The 10,584-nt window shown below is 50.5% G+C and overlaps 1 protein-coding gene across 1 annotated transcript in view; it reads left to right on the top strand.

The window, feature by feature from the left end:
• Window positions 1–271: 271 nt before the first annotated feature.
• Window positions 272–10,584, top strand: part of pwp2h (PWP2 small subunit processome component) — a 53,728-nt gene continuing 43,415 nt past the window's right edge. The window contains exons 1-6 of the mRNA XM_063049762.1: window positions 272–351; window positions 1,121–1,233; window positions 3,721–3,815; window positions 4,786–4,885; window positions 7,380–7,523; window positions 8,046–8,181. Of these exons, the coding sequence (XP_062905832.1) occupies window positions 334–351; window positions 1,121–1,233; window positions 3,721–3,815; window positions 4,786–4,885; window positions 7,380–7,523; window positions 8,046–8,181 (606 nt within the window). The 5' untranslated portion in view covers window positions 272–333. The remainder of the gene's footprint in view (window positions 352–1,120; window positions 1,234–3,720; window positions 3,816–4,785; window positions 4,886–7,379; window positions 7,524–8,045; window positions 8,182–10,584) is intronic.

The following is a 10,584-nucleotide window of genomic DNA, read 5'->3' as shown; positions in this document are numbered from 1 at the left end:
TGAGTGCAGGTCGGTGGGACTAGGTGAGAGTAAGAGTTCGGCACGGACTAGAAGGGCCGAGATGGCCTGTTTCCGTGCTGTAATTGTTATATGGTTACATTCAAACAATAAACGCTGCACTGTTTTTTGACGAATCCACTTCCAACAGATACATATTAAATCTGAACTAGGAGCGGGGCGGAACTAGACATGGAGGTGCGTACTGAGAGTGGGGCGGAAGTGGGTCTCTCCGAAATCGGAAGCGTGTGAGGAGAGTGGGGCGGAAGTGGGTCTCCGCGAAACCGGAAGCGCAAGTATAGCATTGTCGCCGCGTGTGTGGAGTGTGAAGCCGGGATGAAGTTTGGTTATCGGGTAAGGCGGCCCGTGGGGCGGAGGGTCTCGGGAGTTACGGACTGCGGTGGATGGATGAGGGGTGAGGGGTCCCGTGGGGTGAAGGGTCACGTGGGTAACGGATTGTGGTGGGTGATGGGTGAGGAGTCCCGTGGGGTGGAGGGATACAGGGGTAACGGACTGTGGTGGGTGGGGGGTGAGGGGTCCCGTGGGCTGGAGGGTTGCAGGGGTTACGAACTGTGGTAAGGGGTCCCGTGGGGTAGAGGGTCACAGGGGTTATGGACTCTGGTGGGTGGGTGAGGAGTGACGGGTCCCGTGGGGTGAAGGGTCACAGGGGTAACGGACTGGGGTGAGGGGTCCCGTGGGGTGGAGGTTCACGGGGGTTACCCCACTCCACCCCGCGGTACTGACCATTGACCTACCCATGTCCCTGCCCCAACCTCTCACTTCTCCCTTGCTCAAATGTTTCACCTCTCCCCAAGCCCAAACTATCTGTCCCTCTGCTCTGACCATGCCCCAGCCCCATGTGCTCCTACTGTGACCTTTCATCTCTCTCCTTGTCCCGACACTTGAGCCCATATTTTGACCTCTTACCTCTCCCACGCTCTCCCTACTCTCACCTCTCTTCTGCTCCAACAGTACATCCATTCTCCCCTGCCCTAACCTCAATGCCCTTCTTCTGACCTCCGACCTCTTCCCCAACTCGCTCCGACCCCCTGTGCCCCTGCTGTGAACTCTCAACCTGTTCCGGTCGGCCGCTCTGAGTGACCGTGTCGTGTTTGCTCCACAGTTCTCCAACCTTCTGGGGACAGTTTACCGGAAAGGGAACTTGAACTTCTCGCCGGACGGGAGCTCGGTGCTGAGCCCAGTGGGGAACCGCCTGTCCGTCTTTGACCTGAAGAAGTGAGTGGATGTGATCTGAGCTCTCGCTTCCTTGGGACATCCTGCTGGGCGGGCGTGGTGTCGGGGGTCTGGAGGGTAGTTAGCCCAAGAGGATGCTCCGAGAGACTCGCAACATTTAAATATCTAGATAAGCCAAAGTGTACCAGGCTACTGCTAAGTGCTGATTAATGGTATTGCTGGAGATGGTCAGCATGGAGATAATGGGCTGAAGGGCCTACCTTTGTGGCAGCTGTTGAGACCGTAGTGAGCACTCTGACAATGCCAAGATGGTCTGTGCTCAGTTTCAGAATAGGATTTATTATTGGTGACAGATGTCCTGAAATTTGTCGTTTTTTGTATCAGATGTAGTGTTACAATATATCACAAAATCAAGACAAATTTTAGAGTTGTATGTGGATACATGCTTTGATAATAAATGAACCTTTTCAATAAAATTGCAAAAGAATAGTGAGGAAGTGTTCAATATCCATTCAGAAATCTGATGGAGAAGGGGGAAGAAGCTGTTTCTGAATTGTTGAGTGTGAGACTTCAGGCTTCTGTACCTCCTTCCAAATGGTAGCAATGAGAAGAGGGCTTGTCCTGGGTGATGGGGTCCTTAATATCTCCTTTTGAAGATGACCTTGCTACAGGAGAAGCTAGAGCCCGTGATGGAGCTGGCTGAGTTTACAACTTTCTGCAGCTTTTTCCGATCCTGTGCGTGGCCCCTCCAGACCAGATGGTGATACAACCAGTTAGAATGGTCTCCATGGTACATCTGTAGGAATTTGCGAATGACTTTGCTGACATACCAATTCTCAAACTCCTGATGATGTATAGCCACTGGTGTGCTTTCTTTGTGATTTCATCAATGTGTTGAGTGATAAACAGTGTTCCCAGCCTTGGGTGAATACTGCCCTTCGAAACTGGATCATCGGCTGGGTACTGCCCCCTGACAGTTTTATATGGTCAAGGGCAAAGCATTGAAGTTTGGTCAGTTAATCCAGGACAGGATATACACAGTGCCCTGGGAGTGTTGTAGAACTGAGGGAGGTTGGAGTGCAGGTACATGGTTCTCTGAAAGTGAAAATACATGTGGATGGGGTGGTGTAGAAGATTTTTGACATGCTGGTCTTTATCAGTCAGCGTTGGAGTCAGGGTGTGAGGTTACATCCGTACAGGGTAATGCCACAAGGTTGGACTGTGAGAGGAAAGCCTCGCGGTCATTGGGAGAACGTACAGACTCCTTACAAACAGTGGTGGGAACGCCAAGTTTGCAGCCAATGGAAGTGGGACAAACAGTCCCCGAGCAGAGTGGTTTGGATCCTTCCTGAAACTGCTGGCCCTTTTTCGCCACCTTCCCATATCTTTTATTTTATTTAGAGATGCAGCTCAAAGTAGGCCATTTGGCCCTTTGAAACTTGCCGCCCAGCAACTCCAAAACCCCGATTTAACCCTAACCTAGTCACGGGACAATTTACCCGGTGCGTCTTTGGACCCTGGGAGAAAGCTGAGCACCCGGTGAAAACCAATGGTGGGTCGGCTGGTGTTGCTGGTGCACTGGGCAGTATTGACTACAATGTATCAGTAGATCCTTCCTGTCCACCGTGCAGTTTCCGTACCATGCAGTGATGCAGCTTGTTGGGATGCTGTCTATTGCATGTCGCTAGAATGATGTGAGTATAGGTGTGCTCAGTCCAGCTGGGGTTGTATATGGTGATGTTTTCAACATCATGAAGGATCCCACACACCCTGCTCATGGACTGTCTGTCCCACTCCCATCAGGGAGGAGGCTACATAACATTCACACCAGGACTACCAGACTTAAAAACAGTTACTTTCCCCAAGCAGTGAGGCTGATCAACCCTCCATACCCCCAACTACCACTACTTTATCATTTCCTGTCAGAGTCACCTTATGCTCAGTCAGTCCTGTGCCTAGCTTCACTTTTAAGTCATCCGTTAGTTTTGCGAGACCATGGATCTGCGCCTGGAAAGTCTTCACTCTCCAGGGCACAGGCCTGGGCGAGGTTGTATGGAAGACCGGCAGTTGCCCATGCTGCAAGTCTCCCCTCTCCATGCCATCGATGTTGTCCAAGGGAAGGGCACTAGGACCGATACAGCTTGGCACTGGTGTCATCACAGAGCAATGTGTGGTTAAGTGCCTTGCTCAAGGACACAACACGCTGCCTCAGCTGAGGGTCGAACTCACAACCTTCAGATCGCTAGTCCAATGCCTTAACCACCCGGCCACGTGCCCAACATAAAGCTTCACTTTATGGGCATACAATCAATCTAGTACAGAATGTAAGTTATCTTGTGTATTTATATTTACTGCATTTAACATTTTAAAAATCCTTTTGTGTTTATTTTGTGCAAAATGGGATCTGGAGAAACAATTATTTTGCTCTGCTTTACACTTGTGTACTGGGTATGACAGTGAACAATCTTGATTGTATGCACATTGATAATGAATGTACTTTAAACTTTGATTTCTTTTGGTTCCTTGCAGTAACAAAGCAGAGACGTTGCCATTAGCTCTGAACAGGAACATTGTGTGTGTGGGACAGTCTCCCGACGGGCATCTGGCCATCCTGGTTGATGAAGGTGGGTCCTCTCCCGTCCGCTGCCATACTCAGCTGATCAGGCAGCGTCCGTGTGGAAGGGAGAGGCAATGGCATGTTTCTGGATTGAGAGGAGAGAGGGGAGGTGACCGGCATAGAGAGAGAGGAGGGGAGTGTGCTGCAATAGGAGCCTGAGGTGATTGGTGGGAGGGGGGAGAGTAGTAGAGGAGGGGCAAGTTGGCAGATGGTGGCAGCTGGATGATAGGTGGGGGCAGAGAGAGGGGAAGGTGGGAAAAGAGGGAATAAAAGGCGAGGGAAGAGTGAAGGTGGGGTTGGGGGAGTATCAAGGTTGGCGACGACAGATGGAGGAACAGGGGTCACAAGACTACCTCTGCAGATATCTAGGTAACAGATACTGAAGGCCAGAGGAACACAGCAGGTCAGGCAGCATCTTTTGAGGGGAATGAGCAGTTGACGTTTTCGGTCAAGACTCTTTGACGTGACCTGAAACATCAACCATCCCTCTGCCTCGAAAGATGCCTCCTGACCCTCTCAGTTCCTCCAGTGCTCTGTGTGGTGCTTGAGGGAGTAAGGAAGTATTGGACTTTGATTAGTAAAGGAGGTGAGTGGCAGGTGACCCTGTAGGGGACAGGTGAGTGGCAGGTGACCCTGTAGAGGACAGGTGAGTAGCAGGTGACCCTGTAGGGGAGAGGTGAGTGGCAGGTGACCCTGTAGGGCTGTGCCGGTCAGTCTGTTACCCCCCCCCCCCCCCCAGTGAGTCTAACCCATCTCCGTTCTCTTGTCGAGGGTGTGGCCGTGCTGGTCAGTCTGTTACCCCCCCCCCCAATGAGTCTAACCCGTTTCCGTTCTCCTGTAGAGGGTGTGGCCGTGCTGGTCAGTCTATTACCCCCCCAGTGAGTCTAACCAGTCTCTGTTCTCTTGTAGAGGGTGTGGCCGTGCTGGTCAGTCTATTACCCCCCCAGTGAGTCTAACCAGTCTCTGTTCTCTTGTAGAGGGTGTGGCCGTGCTGGTCAGTCTGCTACGGAAGGCAGTGTTGCATCACTTCCACTTCCATGCTCTGGTGCACAGTGTCTCCTTCTCTCCTGACGGCCGGTAAGTGCCCTGACTCCTCACCAAACTCCCCCCTTGCCCTCGTTCAACATCAGAGCTCGAGACCCTTGTTCCAGCTCCAGCCGAGGAGAGGTTGAGCCCCCTCCCATCTTGAGGCAATCACACCCTGACCTCCCCATGGTGTCAGGTGATGCAGCAGTCCGAGACTGGAAGCCGCTCAGTCACCGGGGCTGATAAAGTATGATTGTAGGGGATGCACATCTTCTTCGGGGGCTGAAGGGCAGGCAGCCTGCTCTGGTAGGGTGCCGTGGTAGTGTAGCTGTCCTACAGGTCAGGGAGTTGGAGCTCAGAGTTCTGTCCTGGCGTTCTCTGTAAGAAGTATGTATGTCCTCCCCATGGGATACTCGGGCTTCCTCCCACAGTCTAAAGGCCTACCAGTTAGTAGGTTAATTGGACATAGTAAGTTGCCCTGTGATTAGGCTACGGTTAAGTAGCTGGGTTCCTGTTGCTGCAACCCTTTGAGCCAGAAGGACCTGTTCCACACTCTTCTCTCTAAATAAAAATAAATGAATGTATCTTTTCCCGACTGCAATCAGTATTAATCCAGGAGGTGTGACATGTTACTGTTGAACAAACCATTGAACTTGGAGTATCATGCAATGTCTGGTCACTACACTGTTACCACAGGAAGAATTGGTACTGGTTTATTGTTATCACAGTGAAAAGCTTGTCCTGTATACTGCTCATACAGATCAGATCATTACGCAGTGCTCTCAGGTGGTGACGGGCATAATTTTAATGTGTTTGAGGAAAGTATAGGGGGATGTCAGAGGTACATTTCTTTACAGAGTGAGAGTGGGTGTGTGGAATGATTTGCCGGGGTGGTGGTAGAGGCAGGTACGTTAGGGGCATTTAAGAGACTCTGAGATGGGCACAGGGATGATAGAAACATGGAGGGTAAAGGTTGGATTGAATTTAGAGCAGGTTAAGAGGTGGACACAGCATTATCTGTTGAAGGATCTGAACTGCACTGTTCCATGTTCTTAAACAACGGAATGCAAAACAGAGTAGAACAACTGCAGAGAAAATGCGGTACAGGTGGACGATAAGATGCTAGATTGTGAGGTGGAGTCCAGCTTATCATATTAGGCCATTTAGTAGTCTCCTGCAGTACCTGTGCTTGAGGTTGGTGGGATGTGCTTTCAGGATTCTGTATCTCCTGCCTGGTGGGAAGAGGGAGGAGAGAGTGTCCAGGTGTACGAGTCTTTGATTATCCTGGCTGCTTCACTGAGGCATTGAGGAGTGTTGACATTCCACAAAGGGACGGCTACTTTCAGTGATGTGCCACAACTCTCCACAGGTTCTTGTTGGCATGGGCAGAGCAGTTGCCTGACCAGCCATTATAGATCAGTATAGGACAGGATATATATACCAGAAGCAGAGACCTCAGCATTGCCAAGGATCCTCCCATCCATCCTGCAATCTCTGTGAACTCCAACTTACAGGCAGTGGTACCTCAGTGTAAGAACAAGGACTTGGGCTGGGTAACAGCTTCTTCCCTCAGGCTCTGAGATTTCTGAACACCACTGTTTGTGCTCTGCATGCCGTCTGTGTGCCATTTTGCGGTCTGTGAGTGGTCTGCGGTCTGTGTGTGGTCTGCGGTCTGTGTGTGGTCTGCGGTCTGTGAGTGGTCTGCGTGGTCTGCGGTCTGTGAGTGGTCTGCGGTCTGTGAGTGGTCTGCGGTCTGTGTGTGGTCTGCGGTCTGTGTGTGGTCTGCGGTCTGTGTGTGGTCTGCGTGGTCTGCGGTCTGTGTGTGGTCTGCGGTCTGTGAGTGGTCTGCGGTCTGTGTGTGGTCTGCGGTCTGTGTGGTCTGCGGTCTGTGTGTGGTCTGCGGTCTGTGAGTGGTCTGCGGTCTGTGTGTGGTCTGCGGTCTGTGAGTGGTCTGCGGTCTGTGAGTGGTCTGCGGTCTGTGTGTGGTCTGCGGTCTGCGTGCCGTTTTGCGGTCTGCGTGCTGTTTGTGGTCTGCGGTCTGTGAGTGGTCTGCGGTCTGTGTGTGGTCTGCGGTCTGTGTGTGGTCTGCGGTCTGTGAGTGGTCTGCGGTCTGTGTGTGGTCTGGGGTCTGTGTGTGGTCTGCGGTCTGTGTGTGGTCTGCGGTCTGTGAGTGGTCTGCGGTCTGTGAGTGGTCTGCGGTCTGTGTGGTCTGCGGTCTGTGTGTGGTCTGCGGTCTGTGTGTGGTCTGCGGTCTGTGTGTGGTCTGCGGTCTGTGAGTGGTCTGCGGTCTGTGAGTGGTCTGCGGTCTGTGTGTGGTCTGCGGTCTGTGAGTGGTCTGCGGTCTGTGTGTGGTCTGCGGTCTGCGTGCCGTTTTGCGGTCTGCGTGCTGTTTGTGGTTTTATGTTCTTCGTTTTGCACCTTGAACCCTGAGAACCATTGTTTTGTTTAGCTGTGTACACGTGTACAGTTACAAGAAAATAAGTTTCCACCTCAACTTTTTATAGCGCATCGATTTAAAAAGTGTAAATGTTTGGTTGTTTAACAGGAAATTTGTGGTGACCAAGGAGAATGTTGCGCTGATGTACCATGCCCCCGGCAAGTCCCGCCAATTCAACCCCTTCGTTCTGGACAAGTCCTACTTCGGCCCCTATGACGAGACCACCTGCATCGACTGGACTGAGGACTCCAAGTAAGATGAGACTGGAATCTCGCAGCGGCTCCTTTCACCTCCACCCAGCCCAATGCGATTCCACTGGTCACTCATTAGCTGGTTGGTTGGTGTGAGTTTCCGCAGACTATGGTGACAGAAAAACCACCGGTCGTGTGGGTCGTCAGTACACTCTCATCCCACTATCACCTTGACGTCGAGAAGCTGCCCGTCCCACAGTGTGACCCTCCCTCAGTAATGCCCCGTTCACAATGTGAACCTCCCTCGCTAATGCCCCTTTCACCCTGTGACCCTCCCTCAGTAATGCCCCTTTCACCCTGTGACCCTCCCTCGCTAATGCCCCTTTCACCCTGTGACCCTCCCTCAGTAATGCCCCTTTCACAGTGTGACCCTCCCTCGGTCAGAATCTACGTGCTGGTGTGGTCTTGTGCTGTCCTCCCTTGTGGGGTGTGCGATGTTGGGGAGTCAGCCTGTGGTTTGCCTGTATTGCAGTTTGAGCTGATGGTTGTCTCATGGCTGTGGTGATGGTACCATGTGTTACAGGTGTTTTGCTGTGGGCAGTCTGGACAGCAGCACCTGGGTGTTCGGAGCGGAGCGTTGGCAGAATCTCATCTACTACTCTTTGGGCGGGCACAAGGACGCAATTGTTGGATGCTTCTTCGAAGCTGGCAGTCTTGATGTGAGTATTGGTAATTCTGTGTCGTGTCTGACAGTGTCAGTAAAGCTTTGTGGGAGAGGTTAAAGTGGAAAAGCCGTTGCACAGGCAGTTCCACTCTCTGGACTTTGGAAGCCCGATTCCAATGGTAAAACAAACTGGAGCCGTCTTTGGCTGCAGTGGATGACTGTGACATCTTCCGTGCCTTGTCATGCCCGTCACTCTCCATGGACCGCCTTCCATAGGATGCTACAGCTCAGAAACAGACCTTCTGCCCATCTAGTTTGTGCCAACCCAAAAATCTGCCTAGTCCTATTGACCTGCAGTCGGACCATAGGCCTCCATACCCCTCCCATCCATGTACCTATCCAAATTTCTTTTAATTGTTGCAATCCAATGCCCATCCACCATTTCCACACTCTCACCACCCCCTGAGTGAAGAAATTCCCCCTGAAACATTTCACCTTTCACCCTTAACTTATACTCTCTAGTTGTAGTCTCACCCAACCTCAGCAGAGAAAGCCTGCTTGCATTTACCCAATCTATACCCCTCATAATTTTGTACGCCCCTATTAAATCTGCTCTCAATTTTCTACATTCCTAATTTATTCAACCTTTCCTTATAACTCTGGTCCTCAAGTACTGGCAGCATCCTTATAATTTTTCTCTGTACCCTTTCAAACTTATTGATGTATTTCCTGTAGGGAGGTGACCAAACTGCCATTATACTCCAAAATGGCCTCACTAACATCTTACACAATTTCAACATATCCCAAATTCTGTACTCAATACTTCGATTTATGAAGGCCAATGTGCCAAAAGCTCTCTTTTCAACCCTATTTACCTGTGATGCCACTTTCAATGAATTATGGACCTGTATTGCCAGATCCCTCTGTTCTACCACACTCCTCAGTACCCTACCGTTCACTGTGTAAGACCTACACTGGTTGGTCCTACTGAAGTGCATCACCTCACATTAAATCCCATCTGCCACTTTTCCAGTTTGTCAAGATCCCACTGCAGGCTTTGGTAAAGTTTCTGTCTGTCCACGAAACCCCAATCTTGGTCTCATCCACAGATTTTCTGATTCAGTTTACCACATTATCGTCCAGATTGTTGATATAGATGACAAACAACAGACCCAGCACCGATCCCTGCAGCACGCCACTAGTCCCAGGCCTCCAGCCAGAGAGGCAACCCTCTACTACCACTCTCTGGCTTCTCCCACAGAGCCGAAGTCAAATCTAATTTACTACCTCATCTTGAATGCTGAGCGACTGAACCTTTTGTGACCAACCTCCCATGCAGGACCTTGTCAAATACCTTGCTAAGGCTCATGTAGACAACACCCACTGCCTTGACTTCATCAACTTTCCTGGTAACTTCCTTGAAAAGCTATCAGATTGTTAAGGCATGACCTACCATGCACACAGCCATTAATCGATTCATGTCTGTACAACTACTTGTACATCTGGTCCCCTGGAATACTTTCAAAAACTTTCCCACAACTGATGTCAGGCTCACTGGCCTATAGATTCCTGGTTTATTTTTTTGAGCCTTTCCTAAATGATGATACAACATTGGCTATCTTCCAGTCCTCTGGCACCTCACGATGATTTAAATATCTTTGCTAGGGAGTCAGCAGTTTTTGCACTTGCCTCCCGTAGAATCTGAGGGAATACCCTGGGGCTTTATTCACCCTGACAGTAAGTACCTCCTCCTCTGTAATCTGTATAGGGACCATGACCTCACTGCCCACTTTGCCTCTCCTGTATAGACTCTATGCCCGTCTCCCGAGTAAACACAGATGCAAAAAATCCATTTAAGATCTCTCCCATCTCTTTCTGTTCCACACATAAATGACCACTCTGAGGACCAGTTTTGTCCCTTCCTATCCTTTTACTGATAATATATCTGTAGAAGTCCTCAGGATCCTCCTTCAACTTGCCTGCTCGAGCAACCTCAAGCCTTCTTTCAGCCCCCCTGATTTCTTTAAGTGTCTTTAACACCATAAGAACCTCATTTGTTCTGTACCTGCTATGCACCTCATTTACTTAGCCAGAGCCTCAATATCTCTTGAAAACCAAGGTTCCTTAATTCCGTTATCCTTGCCTTTTATTCTGACAGGCACATACAAGCTGTGTACTCCCAGAATTTCACACTTGAAGGCCTTTTACTTACCAAGTACACTTTTGCACAGGAACCTGCCCCAGTCCACACTTGCTAGATCCTCTCTGATACTATCAAAGATGCCCCCTCTCTCATTTAGAATCTCAACCCATGGACCATACCCATCCTTTTCCATAATGACCTTGAAACAGTGTGGCCATTGGGTCTCATGCGCTCAGTCCGCTGGAGCTGCTTCAGGTACTAGGACATACTTGTCCCTATCACACCGGGGTATCCGGCTGCCGGCTACCCTCACTT

The sequence above is a fragment of the Mobula hypostoma genome, chromosome 6 (genome assembly GCF_963921235.1).
Source record: "Mobula hypostoma chromosome 6, sMobHyp1.1, whole genome shotgun sequence".
Classification (NCBI taxonomy): Eukaryota; Metazoa; Chordata; class Chondrichthyes; order Myliobatiformes; family Myliobatidae; genus Mobula; species Mobula hypostoma.
The sequence above is the reverse complement of the archived record's forward strand: the minus strand, read 5'-3'. Positions and strand labels throughout refer to the sequence as shown.